This window comes from Schistocerca serialis, chromosome 5 (assembly GCF_023864345.2).
Source record: "Schistocerca serialis cubense isolate TAMUIC-IGC-003099 chromosome 5, iqSchSeri2.2, whole genome shotgun sequence".
Classification (NCBI taxonomy): domain Eukaryota; kingdom Metazoa; phylum Arthropoda; class Insecta; order Orthoptera; family Acrididae; genus Schistocerca; species Schistocerca serialis.
Genome location: NC_064642.1, coordinates 831,353,349 through 831,371,483, shown reverse-complemented (window position 1 = coordinate 831,371,483; position 18,135 = coordinate 831,353,349). Strand labels below are relative to the sequence as shown.

Here is an 18,135-nt window from a genome sequence, read left to right as displayed (position 1 = left end):
TTAAGTGAATGTCAAAATATGTCAAAACTTCTTTCTAACCGTGAACTGAAATGTGCAAGTGGAAAGAGATTTCGCACAGCATTAAAAACTCAAAATTAATGGATCTACAAATCAAGATCAAACTGACCGGTAAGGATATAGGTGGAAATTGGTTTTGCTAGCTTATTTTACGTAGTATGTTTCCTTGTCGAAAGAAATATTCCATTTAGAGACGACCATGAAATGTTTTGAAATCTAGATGTTGTTGTTGTGGTCTTCAGTCCTGAGACTGGTTTGATGCAGCTCTCCATGCTACTCTATCCTGTGCAAGCTTCTTCATTTCCCAGTACCTACTGCAACCTACATCCTCCTGAATCTGCTTAGTGTATTCATCTCTTGGTCTCCCTCTAAGATTTTTACCCTCCACGCTGCCCTCCAATACTAAACTGGTGATCCCTTCATGCCTCAGAACATGTCCTACCAACCGGTCCCTTCTTCTAGTCAAATTCTGCCACAAACTTCTCTTCTCCCAAATCCTATTCAATACCTCCTCATTAGTTATGTGATCTACCCACCTAATATTCAGCATTCTTCTGTAGCACCACATTTCGAAAGCTTCTATTCTCTTCTTGTGCAAACTATTTATCGTCCATGTTTCACTTCCATACATGGCAAATCTAGATAACGGAAAGAATTAATGGGCAAGTTCAACCCCATATTAAGCGTCCATATTAATCGTATGGCTAAAATTTTGAAGATTCGTTAATTATGAAAGTAAGAGCAAAGAAAATTAAATCATTACAACAATTTCTGATGGGACCGTATCTACCAAGAAGAATGTTGTTGTTGTGGTCTTCAGTCCAGAGACTGGTTTGATGCAGCTCTCCATGCTACTCTATCCTGTGCTAGCTTCTTCATCTCCCAGTACCTACTGCAACCTACATCCTTCTGAATCTGTTTACTGTATTCATCTCTTGATCCCCCTCTGCGAATTTTACCCTCCACGCTGCCCTCCAATACTAATTTGGTGATCCCTTGATGCCTCAGAATATGCCCTACCAACCGCTCCCTTCTTTTTGTCAAGTTGTGCCACAAATTTCGCTTCTCTCCAATTCTATTCAATACCTTCTCATTATTTATGTGATCTACCCATCTAATGTTCAGCATTCTTCTGTAGCACCACATTTCGAAACTTCTATTCTCTTCTCGTCCAAACTATTTATTGTCCATGTTTCACTTCCATACATGGCTACACTCCATACGAATACTTTCAGAAACGACTTCCTGACACTTAAATCTATACTCGATGTTAACAAATTTCTCTTCCTCAGAAACGCCTTCCTAGCCATTGCCAGTCTACATTTTGTATCCTCTCTACTTCTACCATCATCAGTTATTTTGCTCCCCAAATAGCAATACTCATTTACTACTTTAAGCATCTCATTTCCTAATCTAATTCCTGCAGCATCGCCCGACTTAATTCGACTACATTCCATTATTCTCGTTTTGCTTTTGTTGATGTTCATCTTATATTCTCCTTTCAAGACCATGTACATTCCGTTCAGGTGCTCTTCCAGGTCCTTTGCTGTCTCTGACACAATTACAGGGTCATGAAAAATATCAAACGCTAAAATAAATGCTAGTCTATAGTATTGAACTGTACACCAAATTTAAGTTACAAGGAGCAATTAACCATGTTTTAAAATGGGTAGATGTGTTTTCCAAATCAGTTGTAACTGAATAACTTTTTAGTTTTTTCGAAGCGAGTGACACTACTGGAAAAAGTCTTACACAGTTGTTCCTTCAGATACTACATAATATCGGCAAACCACCAACAGATTGTCAGGTGCAACCTGATGACAACGGAAGCAGCATGAAGGGAAGAAAGATGGTACAAGATGGTACTCATGTTCGTATCATCGAAGAAAATCTAAGAGCTTATTGTACCCCTTGCTGTGCTGATCTCGGTTGTTAGTGATGCAATTAAATCATCTGTAATTGCGCTGCATTATTTTGGTGTATTTCGAAGACCGTTCACGTCATTTTCTGCATCTGTGAAGCACTGGGAAGCACTCGAGAAACACGTAAAACCGACACTGAAGCCGCTGTGGAGGCTAGCACTGAAAGTGTTGGAGTCGCGAGATCTGAAGTTAGTAGCATAAGACTTGCCGAATAAAAGAACACTAGCGAAAATGACTGAGCGTTTTTCAGTAAACTAATTAGTCCCTTTAAAGGAATCGCAAAATTTCGGTTTTCCTTGTACGCTGTCGTATGGCATAATGTCCTTTGCCGTGTCATAAACCAGTTCAGCAAGAATATATGCAATTAAGCACTACAGTAAAACTAATAAAACCACTAATTAGTGCTGCTGAAGAATATAGAGCCAACGGCTTTGAAAAGTCTAAGAAAGTAGAAGAGAAATTGGTTGCAACTTCATGAAATGTTGATGAGTTAACTGATACCAGATCTTCAAATGTTAAAAAGCAGTTTTGTTACGAAGCTAAGGCTGAACCCCTTCCAGGGGAAAAGAAAGACCCGTTGTAGCAGATAACGCTATCACACCTTTGAAAGAAAGGTTTAAGTAGCTCAGTAACTACTGTGACGTGTTCAGTGCTATGTATGACGTTAAGAAACGGGTAACAAAGAAATACAATCTCAACAGAGGATGCAGAAATATTACAGATGCTTTGAGTGACCCTAAAATACAACCAGGAGACATATATTTGAAGATCTTTTATTTGTATTGGAACTGTAATCCTCTATTTTTCCACAAACTGCCAAGCCGTTTAGAAGTACTTCAGTACATCTTCGAAAAGAACTTTCAAGACGTTTTCCCATACGTAACAATAGCGGCAAGAATACTTTTTTGCGTGCCACTTGTAGCCTCTACATAATGTAGCTTTTCCAATTTAAATATCACTAAAAATTATGACAGTTCTTCAGTGAGCAATGAGTGGCTAAGGGGTCTTACCATAATAGCTGTGGAAAGACAGAGTGGGCGTTAGCTCAACATGGTGAAGTTGGCGACGGTCTTCGCTGCTCAAAAAGCAGGAAAAATGAACAGCAGTTTTTAAAATTATGATGTACAGTATAATGGTGGTAAGTTTTTTCCTGTTTTATTTATCGTAAGACAGACTCTATTAGACTAAATGCCTAATTTTGCATGGTTACAGCGGTTCATGTAAAAGTTATTGCTAGCGGGTCAGCAGCGCTTCGCTCGGAACCATTGTGAGAATTTACTGATCGGTGCTCGACAGTGATAAAGGACCACAAAGAATTTTAAGAGTGCGTACAAATCGAGTTTATTTCTACGACAGCTTTCACCGCCTGCTTGTCGTGATTGCAAAAGCAGGTCATCGTATCACAGAATCAGCAAAGCCAACGCTGAAGCAGCCACTTTTTGCTCGTTAAAAAATAAAAATGTCAGTGAAGTGATCAACCGTTACAACTGTTGCAGTAACTGTAGTAGTCTGCGGTTCCCTCGATTTAAATGAATTGTTATAAGCAAAATTTTTTAATACATTACAAAAGTGGCATATCGTTCTTAACGTTCCATTTGCCATTTAAAGAAAAACATTATATTAGATATTATGATCCCGGACCTACTTTCCGAGGAATTTTTCGAACCGATATTGCAACAATGCAGTTTCACTTCTTAACATAACTTGACACAGAGAGGACTTTTCGAAATTTGAAGGCTACAGATGTAAGGAAGGCCTTTGTGAAAGATTTGGAAAAATGTTTAGTAACTTTCTATAACAGACGCAACTAAAAGCAATCCAGAATTAGTTTAGTAATGTTCTGATGTTAAAAACGTCTAATAAAGTGTTAGATTGCTATTTTTCCAGTTCAATTTTGTGTTGGTCTTAGGTACAGGTTTATTCACTTTAAATGCGTATTCGTACATTTTTTGTGTATATTTTACTTGTTGTGGCGTATATTTCCGGTATTTTTGTGCACATTTTAATTCGTAAATGCATTCATTTAACACGGCAAAGCCAGCAGCTGATGTAGGCGGGGTGCCAGCACTGCCGTGCTTATATCTGAAAAAAAATTAAATGAAAGTAAAAAAGATGTTACGAAATCTAAACTATCCAGTGTTCTTACAACTCAAGCTTACCACGTTGCAAGGCTTGGGACTCACTTGCGAATACAGAGAAAATGAAAAAGTAGGGTTAAAAATTTGCACGCGAGCTGGAGATGTCTGCGATGGCTGGCTCGAGATACATCCACAGGCAGCGGATATCGCCTAACTTTCTCAGTTTTTCGGCTGTTTTGTAGGTAGATGGTTGGAAAATGAAAAAGTCCCGATCTGTCTTTGGAGCTGCTACGGATGACGCTGTAGTCCCCCCAACGCTGTAAAAGTCTGGCGCAGCGATATTAATCATTTGTTCGAAAAACCGTATCCTGAAGTAAAATATCTTATCTAGTGTTGGCGACAGAAACGGAGAACTTGGCGTGTGCATTAGATAATGAGGTCAGAGGTAAGTGTGGAAGTGAAATGAAAAACAACAATCTACATTAATGTTGATGAAAGGTTGGAAAAACAGTAAAAACGTACGAAGATGGTGGTAACGTCAGGCCTCTTGAAAGCAAAATCCTACCTTCATCAATCTAGTGTTACACGGTGTATATAAAAAAATGTACAAAATGTTAATAGTAACCTCCAAATTTAAGAAATTAGATATCGATATGCTTATAAATTGCTTTTAAACAGGCCTAAATGACAGTTTACTCTTGCAGTTAGCTACTTCAAAGCCTGGACAAAGTGTGATGACAGTCGGTTTATTACGAAGAGTGGATAGGCAGAACATGAACGCGTCCTGGAAAAAGGAACGTTTCATGTATGGAGCACAGTGACTGACTGTTCGATAATTTATTTTATTTTCTCTCTGATGTAACAACAAAATTTTTACTTATGACCGGTTTCGGCCAACATCGACATCTTCAGAAATAATGGAAAGTATAAAAACCAAATTACAAACTATTAATTTGAAAATCTTATCTCTTTTACTAATTAAAAGGTTAGGATTACGTCCGCGACGTGATCTGTGCGTAGCTTCTCCTCCCACTCGTATCATGTGCGCGAGTCCTCTATATGCGATTACAAAACCGTGTAACAGTTTCCTCTGTATGCGATTACAAAACTGTGTGACAGTTGACAAGTCGTGAGAAAAGCTGGAACATATATTTTGCAAGAGCGGATTTAAAATGACTTTTAGAAGAAAACATAATCACTAAGGAGAAAGCACAGATATTAAATGGAAATTATGCACGAAACAGAAAAAGGCGGGCGACTCCACGTCGTGTATCTACGTTGGAAAAAGACGGGCTGAAAATTAATTTGCTACTGGTGGCCCTGTATGATCGTCTGTTGGGATGAGACAGGCCTGCTGGGGCTGGCCGGTGCCCGCAGCCAGGTGCTGCACGCCCTACTCGGTTCGCGCTGTCGCCGTCACGTAGGTGACCAGCGCATCACCCTGCTGAACGGAGAACAGCGCTACCGACAGTCGCCAGTCCATAAGTTGGTCGCACTAACCTTTAAGTCCTGCTTTTCATTCTTTCACGTTGTATATTCGTAAATTATGAAAAGTCATGTCTTGCACTGCCACTTTAAAGAACTTTTTTCTTTGATTCAGTAAGTTATTTTAATGCACCGTATTTAATACACATTTTTATAATGCTCATATGCCTTCCATTTGGCAATGCTGACAACAATACACAGAATCATACAGCAGTTACCAATAAAATTGTTTTCCTATTTTGAAGTCATTGTTGCTGTTGTTGTTGTTGTTGTTGCTGCTGTGAGCTTTCTTCCGAAGCACTGCAGTGTGTTACTGATCCGCTGGTACCAGACACCGACTTTCAATTAAAATGTCTCCCCGCCCCAGTGCGGGAATTACGTAACGTGTGCGACTGCATATTGTGACGTGTGGAAGTTTGGATGTGGCCACGAGTCGTGCACGGATAGCCGAAGCGGTTAAGGCGACCGCTCGGGTAAAGCGGGGAATCCGGGTTCCAGTCTCGATCCAGTACAAATTTTCATTGTCGTCATTCTGTCATACAGCTGACGGTTGTCCGCATTCGCAACTGCGAATACGTTTCGTGTATTTCGTGATGGCTGTAGTCGTCGCAGTGCCTCTTCGCTCGGACACGCATGCGTGTACAAAGGAACACAGCAGCGTACTTCTTACCAGCAGAGCCACTGCAGAGTCGCAAATACCTCTCCGTCCACACTGTCTCGAGTACCGAAGGTTTAATTACAATCACCCAGTGTGTACTGGGATGCGCGCATGTAGTGCGAGGTGTGACATGGGAAGCTATTTCTGCTTATTTCATCTATACACGTGCATATTCCTGGGCTTTTAGTATGACAACGCATCTCAGGTACTATACAGTGATCCACATTCGTTGACAATATTTAATTTGTGTTTATTTTAAAATATACCTTGTAAAGTATCTGTGACTAGATTTTTCAACTCCGTGTTTGTAATTTGGTTTTACGTTTTCCCACTGCAGTTGCTGAAGATACGATCATCAGAAGAAAATGTGGTCACTTCCGATTCCAACAACAGTGGCAATACAGTCGTTACTCGAACACCTACAGTCCTCTGCACTGGTACGCCGGATAAAGGTAGGTTTACACGGATCTTAAAAACTGCAATTGCCTACACTATAGCCCCACACTCTTGTCCGCAACATAGCGACCACACGAACTGCAGTCATATGTAGTGCAATATTAACGGCCACTGTTGCCTGGCAATGTTTGCAATAAAATATTTGCCAAGTGTGTTATACGAAATGAACGTAAGCTGCAAGAAAAAGAGAAATAGGCAAACACTTTTCAGAGTATGCGGACAGCTTCCCGAACTTCTTGACTTATGAACTAATACTGGATACGTACATTTTCCAGAACGCTGAAACACGATTTCGAATATATCGTTTAAAAGTAATTCGTGCAAACATTGTTGAGACCAATACCACCTTTAATTACTGGATACGAGTTACAGGCCGACAGAGTCTGGCTCGTGGCGATTCGTACAGAAACTTCACGTACCTCTTTGAAGTGAATTTCTTATCGAAATGCCTCTTGGTACAAGACATATGCAACAGTAAATATCTGTTGCAATTAGAATGTAATTCTCACTTATTGTTCCGTCTCCGTTGCACTGATGTTTTTTTATAATTCGATTACGCGTTTCGATCACTCTGGATCGTCTTCACTTCGATATGTTGTTCTGAGTAGACGTGACGGGTTGCTGATGCAATTACATACATCTGAAGACGATCCAGACAGATCGGAACGTGTCAATGAATTAACACCATTGTGGTGAAAGAACTATAAATTTCATAAATGCGAAACATATAGCACCACAGTTATGGGATGTGAAGAGTAGTGTGCACAAACAATGCTGCCAATGCTGCTTACATAAAGAAAAAGAAAACAAGTTGCCAGGAATGGAGTTGAAAAACTGCTGCCTAGCTATAAAAAATTTCATACGTATTAAGAACCCATGTAAAATAAAATTATGGTCCACTGCCGCAGCTCATCTACTAAGTCAGTAGAAATGAGACTGTCTTTTTTGTCAGATTTCGCTCTCTGTTTCCATAGCTCAGGTTGCAGATGTACGTATCACATTCACCGATTTGACAATTAACTCATTTGCCCACTTTCACATTGGTGTAGACAAAAAACAAATCAAGTGCCTCAAAATGCGCGCATCACTTTGGAATTAAACCGAAATAGTCACTTTTTTATGTCTTCCGTTATTCCTTGGTTGGGGAAGTGCTTCGTCTAAATCATTAGAGGAATACAAAATTGTTAAGGCTTTCGTGGGCACTTGTTGACAAACTTCCTGTTGGCTTGGTCTCGGGTTCTTCGGCCGACGTTCGTCTGATGATTTTTCTGGCGTAGGCCGAAGAACCCGAGACAGAAGCCAAAGGAAGTTTGTCATTAGACGAACTAAATCTGGAAGAACGCCCGCAGCTTGTATAAGATCGAAGAACGACACACTTTTTTTAAATATAAATCTTTTCTTGCCTGTTTACTTATTTACTCGTCGAGATACAAGTTACACGACGAGTTCGTTTCGGAGAGTTGCCGTTATCAAGTGACCTGTGAAAATGGTGTAATAAACATAATGTTGTTTGTTACGTCAGTGTTAGTCTATGCCTACATGTGGCACCTCACGATTACGTCTCAGCTGGTGTGACGTGGCCCACACGGCATCATGTGGCTGTCTCTTTGTTATCATCGGTCACGTTCTTTATATGTTTATTTTTTATTCGCGTATCTTTAAAAGTTATTTTTTGACAGCTTTCTTGACAGCTTGGGCTCCAGCGATACTGTATGTTTACAGTTGAGCTCGTATTTCGTGGGAAGTCAGTGATTACAATGATTTTTTCAGAGATAGTATTTTTGTGTTTTATATAAATGATAACTGATCTGTAGTTTTCTGTTTATCATGATACTTTTTCTTTAATAATGTGAAATAAAATTTTTGATGTATTTTTTTGTATTTAAAATATGTTTGATCGTTGAGAATGTCTTCTGTGTATTTTTCTGTATGAGTGTAAATTTCCATTTCCTATAGAACGTTCACTGTGTGTCCCTTAGGTGCGTTGTGCACAATTTTTAGGGTATGTTCAATAATTTCTACTTTACACTCTTGACGTTTTAAATGCAAGTAAAAAGTGGATTCGTTGCTTTCGCAATTTTGTGTGTGTTCTTTAAATCTGATTTCGAAAATCCTGCCTGTCTGTCCCATATAAAATTTATTGCAATCGTCACAAGAAAATCTGTAAACACGTGATTTGAAAAGGTGGAGATATTATTTTTGTTGCTCGTATTCTTGTCTTCGAGTTGTTATTTGTTCGAAACGCTAATTTTATTTTTGTTTCCTTAAACAAGTTGTTCATCTTTTCCGATATTTGGCCTATGTATAGTGTTTTAATGCAGGTAGGTTTATTTGCGATTTTTCCTATTTTTAATGTTATTTCTTTACGTATGCCATCCGTTTTTCGTTTTGTATGCTGTTCATATAGTTTTTTCACTACTTTGGTGTTAAAGTCATTTTGTTGCGTTATGTACTTTTGCGTTTTCGAATTAGGTAATAAGATTTATTATTTATGATAATTTCAATCGAGATATATGTTTCTAATTGGTCGTGACTGTTGGTGTTCCTTATTTTTAGATCTAAAAAGTTTATCTATTTGTTTTGTCCTACTTGCATCGTAAAATTATGGTAGGGTGCAAGTTGTTTTGTTGCTGACGAATCATTTATATGTCTTGTTCATCTCTGTCGAATAACAGTAGTGTGTCACCTACATAACTTCGGTAATACATAATTTTGTTTACAATTGGCCAGTTTAAACTGAAGAATTTATTGACAAGATAACACCATATATCTCTGTTATGGCACCTACGATAAAATTTCCCACAGCTGTTCCACCTGATTGTGTACAAATCTTATTTTGACACTGAAAATAGTTTCGAGATAAAGTAAGTTGTAATAAATTCATTATTTCATAATATTCAATTACCAGTACTTTTCTTTTGTTTAGGAGGTTCCTCTTTATTATCTCTATTGTTTCTGGTTATGTCAAATGAAATGAATTTTCCTGTTTGGTGAATTTGTACGTCTCTTGTGGGCTGATACTATGTAGTTTTTCATGTGTATTTTTTGTTATATTTGTAAAGCGTATTTATTTTTTATGTTGTTAATTATTGGACGAATCGGAATCAGTTCTTTGCGTACTTTAAGTTGTGCACGTAAAGATTGGGTTCGGAGATTTATGACAATGCGTGAGTTCTTATCTGTTTCTGTAAAGTTTGTATCGCAATTTTTAGTTGTTTTCTTGACCTGTGCATTGAATTTGTTGGTTGGTTGTGCTGTATGTGTGAGATAGCGTTATCCCGCAAGAAATTTAGCACTTTTCCTACATAATCGTTACGTTTTATAACACTTATACTGTTTCCCTTGTTTGCCTTTACCGCTGTTGCGTTGTGTGTTAGTAGTTTATTATTTATACATTTGAGGGCAATGTGTTCAATATATGTATGTTGTTGTGCCGTTCCCTGTATTCTATTTCTCTTTCTATAAGTTTTGGTGTTTTTATTGCAAGCTCCTTTTGTTCACGTATACACAATTGTGTCATATCTCTTGTGACTTACGTTCTGGCTATAAGGTGTTTTATAGTTGTGTTGTGTACCTGCGGTTTTATATTGTGTTTGGATCTTTTTTAAGTATTTTTTTTTCATTATTCATAAACTGTATATCAGTGAGATTTTTTTGCGTGTGAAAAATTGGTATGGAGACGTGATTTAGATTTGGGGTTTATGTATGTTTCATTTACGTTGCCCTTCTATTAGCTTATGTATTTTCTTTTTACTAATTGAGCGTATGCTACGACTTGTATGCCAGATATTGATTAAGCTTATCTTTGTAATGAGATTTGCTAGTAACTTCCTGGTTCATCGAGATTTTTGCTACAAAGCTTCTTAGGTGACACACAATATTGTATTTTGCTTTCATTTTTATGTACATATAAGATGGTATATTTAGCACTTGAGACACATTTTGCTGTATCGTATCGTCTCGATGAGTTTTACCACTTTGATATTTTAGGCGTAAGTAATGTAGTAAATTCCCCGTGGTTTCTCTTGACGTTGTGTTCAGCAATTTCCTTTCCAGGGAGCCTGCAAGTTGTGTGAGGTCGAAGAACAGCATATTTATGTTAATGAAAAAACTAAATAAACTGATAACCACACACCACGCAAAAAATACACAGGAAAAAACTCGAGAGTATTAGCTCAGAACGTAAAAGACATACAAATATCCCACGCAGGAAAATTAATTTCATTTGACAAAACCAATTTATATACAAATATAACAGAATCACAAACAATTAGGTCATAAGCAGAAACCTCCTAACAACATAAAATTGACACTGAAACTTATGAAATAATAAATCTATTACAATTTACTTGACCTCAAAACAATTTTCCATTTGAAAATAAAATTCATAGACAATGAGATGGAGTGGCTATGAAAAATTGTACTGCAGGCACCACAGCAGGTATACTTATTAATACAGTGGAAGAGAAGTTCTTCAATTGAGACTGGTCAGTTCTAAATAAAATTACCTATTACCATAAATATGTTGATGGCACAGTACTATTATTCAACGGAGGTGACCAAAATATGTAAATGGTCCCTCAGCACCCTAACTAAAATTTTCGGTGGAAATAGAACAAAACAAATCGATAAACTTTTTAGATCTAAAAATAAGCAACAGTAGCCACTACCAACTCTAAATATATAGAAAAGCTACTACGACTGCCATCATCAGTAAAAATTCTTGTCACCCAAATTCGCGTAAGTATGCATATTTCAAATTAGCGATTAATAGAGTTTTAAATTTGCCTCACAATGATACTGCAATACAAAATAAAATAAATACAAAATGACTTCAGCTCCAAAATAGTGCAAAAACTATATGAACAGCACATAAAACCAAAACCAGATAGCATACAGAAAGAAATAACATTAAAAAGAGAAGAAGGAAATCAGAAAGAAACCTACCTACGCTACAGAACCATACATATCGGTAAGGATGAAGAACTTGTTTAAGAAAATAAAAATAAAATAATCATTTCGTACGAATAATAGCTTGAATACCAAAACACGATCAACAAAATAGAATATCGCGACTCTTTGAAATCCAGGCGTCTACAAACTTTTTTGTGACGATTGCGACAAATGTTGTGTAGGACGAACAGGCATGAAGTTCAAAATCAGATTTAAAGAACACACACGAAATCGTGAAAGCAAGCAATCCTCATTTTGCTTGTATCCAAAAAGCCAACGACCTAAAGAGAGACATTTTGTAAGTATCCTAAAAATTGTACACAACGTACCTGAAGGACATACTATGAACATTTTGGGGGAAATGGAAATTTACGCTCATTCAGAAAAATATCCAGAAGACATCTTCAGCGAAGGAACAGATTTTAAACATAGAAAATATCTGAAAATTTAATTGACAATATTAAAGAAAAAGGACAAATTATCGTGATAAACACAAAACAACAAAACACTTATCGTTTACGTAATCGCACAAAAATAAATTCATCGTAATAACTGACTTTCCGCGAAATACAAAACTCCATTGAGAGCATACAGCATAGCTGGAGCCTATAAAATGACGCAAATAATAAGTAAACACATATAAATACCGCGGTCGTATCACAACGAAGACACAAACGGCATTTACGCTCCATAATGCCATATCGGCCAAGTCACGCCAGGTAAGACGTAAACGTAAGGTGCCCGCCACATTTAGACACACACTAAAACTGACGTAAGAAACAGTTTTATATCTATTATATTTTCTTCACAGGTACATTTGATGATAGGATAACGCCCTAACGAGCTCGTCGTGTAACTTGCACCACTACGAGTAAATAAATAAGTAGTGCAGCTAGAAACTTGTATTGAAACGGAATAATTCTTTTTCACGTGATTTGGAACTGCAACACTGTCGGCGTGAAAAAGCAGGAAGCAAGGCTAAGACTGAGAGGCAGTCGCACTGTGTACAGACAGGGACAGAGACGGATGTGGCCGGGCACTGGGGCAACGCTGATGCGGCCACACACTGCCGTAAAGTAAGGCCCGTGCCGACGCGTCTTCACAGCCCTGCCCGCCGGGCGCACATCGGACGGAGAGAACGGTGGACCTTCGGTTGGCCTTTCCGAGCAGCACATTTCACTGCGTGCTGTTTACAGGACACCGGCAAACACACAGCGACTGCGGCGCGAGGCGACGCGCCCGCAACACACTAGTGCAGTGCGGGCTGCTGGTGAGTTCTCTTAGGAGGGGCCACTAATATTTCGTCCGCACCCGTTGTCGACGTGGCCGCGGGCGCAAAATCTTACGCCGAATACAGCGGTTCAGGGTGAGTTTGTATAAGTGACAGTTAAGCACAGAAGGAGAACAACCACGAGCCTCGCGGAAAGGCGTCAGCAGAGCTGCAGGCAGCGCCGAGCGAACACAAACGCGAAAGTGAGGCTACCGTTGAGTTCACCAAACAAAACCTCGACGCCAGAACGTGAGAGCCTAAACGATCCTAGAGCTTTTAAGACGGACTGCTAACACGGTAGAACACACCGTGCGACACACACAAGTGATAGCGAGAGTCGTTGAGAAAAGTACAGTGCTATACCGCGTAGATACACAAGTTACTTGCCAAGTGACTGCAGAAGAGTTAAGACACCCTCGTCCGCCAACTTCTTTTCAGAGTTAAATTGTGGCTAGTGTTATCCGACGAAATAACAGCCAAACAGACCGTGCGTTTATTACAACAAAATTAACAGTAACTTTCGCGGCGCTGAAGCACACTTCCGAGGCCGATGAAGTGTCGCTCCGCCGAGCAACACTTAAGTACCGACATACTATCGTAGAAAACGACATAACATCAATCGTGTGCATAAAATAACCGAGCATACTGATTTCTTGCAGGAAAGGAACAGAGAAGCTATTTTTACAACAATCGAAGGTCATTGCGGTCTTTACGAGAGTGAAACGGCTGACAAGTGAACGAGACAAGTCATCATCGTGGACGGTCCCGTACTGATATTTCGATGAAACGCTAAGAAGCGAATGCGACTTTAAACGACACTGTCGAATACATCTTCATATTTGCGGCACGTTTCCCGGACAAAATGCTAAAGAACGTCAGTCACAGATAAAATGTCTATGCGTCTAAGAATGAAACGAAGCAAGCGTCGAGTCAGTGAATCAGTGCTACGAAGTATGTGGTCGAATCGTTAAAGTGGAGGGCGTGTGTCAGAATACCAGAGAGTGAAGATCCAGAAAGATAATTTCTCTGACGGCGCAGACGCAGACACTATTTCTACGCGTTCTGATACGGCTGTATGATTTTCAGACTAATGACAAAGAAAGTCGTCGCGTGTTCCAAATATAGTCACCCAACAAGCCGTTACCTGCCGAAGTTAAAATGTCGATGAAACAACAGAAGATCATATTCGATCTCGAGTGATCGGAAGAGAACCAAACTCACTGCAGTTTTCTGGCATAATGAAGTTTCTATACAGTGAGTGAGGTGTGATCAGAAGGGAAAAGTTCCTGATGCGCACTGAAATCAGCCGACGGGAGTTTTCGCCGGGCGCCCTAGTTGCGCCGCCGTCCCTTTCGGTAAATCTGTTTCTCACGAGTTTGTCTCCAGGTCGGTAACCGCCATGCAGGAGACTCGAGCGTAGTTGCAGTAAGCTGACTGGCCAAAAGCCTGGGGAAAGCTCGCGCCATTTGGAGACGTTCCGTTCGCTGCTGCTAGGTACGGCGCACGGCGCGCGTGTAGCCGCTACGAGCGAGCAGCCAGCTGCTGACGGGGTGGGTGGCGCAGGCGCCGGACGTGGCCAGGTGTAGGACTGGTAGCTGACCGGAGCTGAGGCGAGAGCCCGCTTCCTCAGGTCTGTGGCGAGAGGGACGCCGGCAGCGCTGCGACACGCGTGGACCGCCGGGGGCGACGTGGCGGCAGCCGCGCGGTCTCACACCGTCGCCCGTTTCAGAGTGGCGCGTAGTTTCCGTTTCTTCCTGCCGCGGCATTACGGGGACAGACTCACCGCGCGGCCCTCAGTCGCCTCCGGCCGACTACTGTCATGGCGCCTTCCCACGACCTTTGGCCATTCGGTGTACGGCAGGCAGGCACATCTGCGATCGTAGCAGTTAATAAGTAAAGCGAGTAAAGTGGGACGGCACGCGGGCCTCGGCAGACTTGTGTTCCGCGTAGCTCTGCGCTGCAGAAACGCCTGCAAACGTGGCTGCCCAGCGGCAGCGGATTTTCAGACAGAAGACGCCGCGCGTGCCGCCCACCACGTCTCTCCTTAAACCAGTTTCACGAAACGCTTTACGGTTACTCAAATAAATACGCCGAAGCTTCAATGGATTAGAAGTAACAGCCAATCAATTGCAACATACAGGTTTATTAGTCTTTCACCGTGCTTTCGACGGTCTCTTTATAAGCCGTATGACTTTAAAGACACCTTTTTTTTACGCCCTCTTCTCTCCCTCATTCCAACTATTTAATTGATACGATAATTCTGTTAATAATATGTACCAGGGGAATCAAATCCGATGATCATTGGAGCTCCACTGGAGCGCCACTCTTCAGCCAGTTGGCGCTTGTTACTATCTCTGAACGTCACATTATTACTCTGTATAGGATCTGATGTCACGTTTGATATTTAAATCTTTCAAGTCGGATAGTAAATGTTGTATACTGCGTCAAATGTGTGATATTTTGGAAAAAAAAATTAAAGTTTTAAAGCCCTACAGTCGACTGTTACTACTTTTATATAATTTATTGAAATTGTGATTAAATGCACCATATCTACTAGACAGAGTCAACGAATTCCACGTTGACTATAGATAATGTGATTTTACGTATCTTTCTCCAATTTTTTTTAAAACATTTACTGTAATTTTGCTTATTATAATGATATTATCTTTGTTCCATACACAATGCCATAATCTTTATAGTAGGTATCAGATGTTCGGAAGAAGAAGATTTTCAAATCAAAAGGACGGTCATGGTTTAATAAACCTGTTTCTAGGAAGTGGTTCTCTCTTATTTCAAATACGTGACACACTCGCATGCACTGTTGTCGAAGCGCGAGTGTTCAAAAAATAAATATGCCGACTCTCGAAATGCGCTTACCGCCGCGGTCTTTCCTCCCATACCGTTCGCACGTATAACGCTTTACCGTTTTTATAAACTTGCTGGGAGACTGCGAGATGAATACTCCCTTCAACTGATGGCGTCTAATGTGCACCGAGTGACTTTCCGTTCCGGCGAAGAAGAAGCAGAGATATTGCCCCCACCGAGCAGTTACGCACCGGCTGTATTTAACTAAAGAGAAAGAGACAGCCGGCGTACCGACTCGATCGGAAGCCGCTACGGATCACGTCGGCAGGCCGTCGCTGTAAAGTAACTACCTATCGGAAGAGCTGACACTGTAGCGGGGTAGAAAGCCGGTTCAGCCTCTAACGCGTGAACTCGCCACGCGAATCGATTGGCGACGCTCGGCGCGGGCCTCGCGGCAGGCGAGCAGTCAGGGGGAGCGGGGTGTGGGCGCCGCCACCCACCTTGAAGTCCTTCATCTTCATCTCCTGGCGGCGCGGCGCCGTCGCCTCCTCGTCGGCGTACACGAGGTTGCGCACGGCCCCGCCGAAGCGCGGCTCGAAGATGACGCTGGGCAGCGCGAGCAGCGTCAGCTTGGAGCTGTACCAGGCGGGCATGCCGCCGATGAAGACGTCCGAGTTGGACTCGAGCGAGCCGAAGCGGAAGTCGGAGCCGCGCGAGGCGCGCGCCTGCGTCGCGCCGTCCACGGTGAGCGAGGTGAGCTCTCCGCTGCGGCGCACCGCCACCTTGTGCCAGTGGCCGTCGTTGAGGTCGCGGCCCACCGTCAGGATCTGCGCGCCGCCGCCCAGGTTGTAGCGCAGCCGCAGCGCGCCCTCCACCAGCTTGATCTCGAAGAAGTCGTAGGTGCCGCCGTCGTCCGTGTACAGCAGCAGGCCGTTCGGCTGGTCCGTCTTGAACTCGAGCTCGAGCGTGCCGTTGAGGCCGGCGTTCCACTTGCGGAACTGCGCGTACGACGTCTGCGAGCCCTCGAGCACGAAGGCGCGCGCCGCCGCCCACAGCGCCGCCGCCACGCACCACGCCGCCAGCGCCCGCCGCATGCCTGGCCCGGCCCTGCCTACCAGCTAGCTCGCTCTCGGGCTCTCTCACACACTCACACACGCGCGCGCGCCTCCCTCGCTCTTTACATGCTCGCGGCCGCCGGCGCACTGGCGGCCGACCCCACTGCTGCGGGGGCGCCCGCTCGCAGCTCGACGCCAGAGACGCGCTGCGGCGACGCCCGCAGTCCGCCGACGCCGACGCCAGCGCCGCCTCCGCTTACTCCTCGCAGCGCGCCGGCGGAGCGGTGTCCGCACGGCGCCGCAAATGTTTTAAGTATTTTACTTCTCCTCTGCCGAGCTGTTTCGGCGAATGCTCGTCACTAGCTTTTATGACATTCTAAGACGTACACCCTTGAGCCAAAACGTAGTGATCACCGAGCTATGTTAATAGTTGGCTCCTTTTACCGACCTCCCGACTAAGCAGCATTAGTGGCAGAACAACTGAGAGAAAATCTGGAATACATTTCACATAAATTTTCTAAGCATGTTATAGTCTTAGGTGGAGATTTCAATTTGCCAGATATAGACTGGGACTCTCAGATGTTTAGTACGGCTGGTAGGGACAGAGAATCGAGTGACATTATACTGAGTGCACTATCCGAAAATTACCTCGAGCTATTAAACAGAGAACCGACTCGTGGAGATAACATCTTGGACCTACTGATAACAAAGAGACCCGAACTTTTCGGCTCTGTAAGTGCAGAACAGGGAATCAGTGATCATAAGGCCGTTGCACCATCCCTGAATATGGAAGTTAATAGGAATATAAAAAAAGCGAGTAAGGTTTATCTGTTTAGCAAGAGTAATAGAAGGCAGATTTCAGACTACCTATCAGATCAAAACGAAAATTTCTGTTCCGACACTGACAATGTTGAGTGTTTATGGAAAAACTTCAAAGCAATCGTAAAATGCGTTTTAGACACGTACGTGCCGAGTAGAACTATGAGGGACGGGGAAAACCCACCGTGGTTCAACAACAAAGTTAGTAAACTACTGCGAAAGCAAAGAGAGCTTCACTGCAAGTTTCAACGCAGCCAAAACCTTTCAGACAAACAGAAGCTAAACGATGTCAAAGTTAGCGTAAGGAGGGCTATGCGTGTGGCGTTCAGTGAATTTGAAAGTAAAATTCTATGTACCGACTTGACAGAAAATCCTAAGAAGTTCTGCTCTTACGTTAAATCAGCAAGTGACTCGAAATAGCATATCCAGACACTCCGGGATGATGATGGCATTGAAACAGAGGATGATACGCGTAAAGCTGAAATACTAAACACCTTTTTCCAAAGCTGTTTCACAGAGTAAGACCGCACTGCAGTTCCCTCTCTAAATCCTCGCACAAACGGAAAAATGGCTGACATCGAAATAAGTGTCCAAGGAACAGAAAAGCAACTGGAAT

General features: G+C 42.0%; 1 protein-coding gene across 5 annotated transcripts in view; it reads right to left on the bottom strand.

Annotated features, from left to right (window-relative positions):
• Positions 1-16,770, bottom strand: part of LOC126481546 (neurexin-1) — a 2,075,559-nt gene extending 2,058,789 nt beyond the window's left edge. For all 5 annotated transcript variants that reach the window (XM_050105375.1, XM_050105377.1, XM_050105378.1 and 2 more), the window contains exon 1: positions 16,146-16,770. In XM_050105375.1, coding sequence (XP_049961332.1) covers positions 16,146-16,739 — 594 coding nt within the window. In that variant the 5' untranslated portion in view covers positions 16,740-16,770. The remainder of the gene's footprint in view (positions 1-16,145) is intronic.
• Between the last annotated feature and the right edge of the window lie 1,365 nt (positions 16,771-18,135).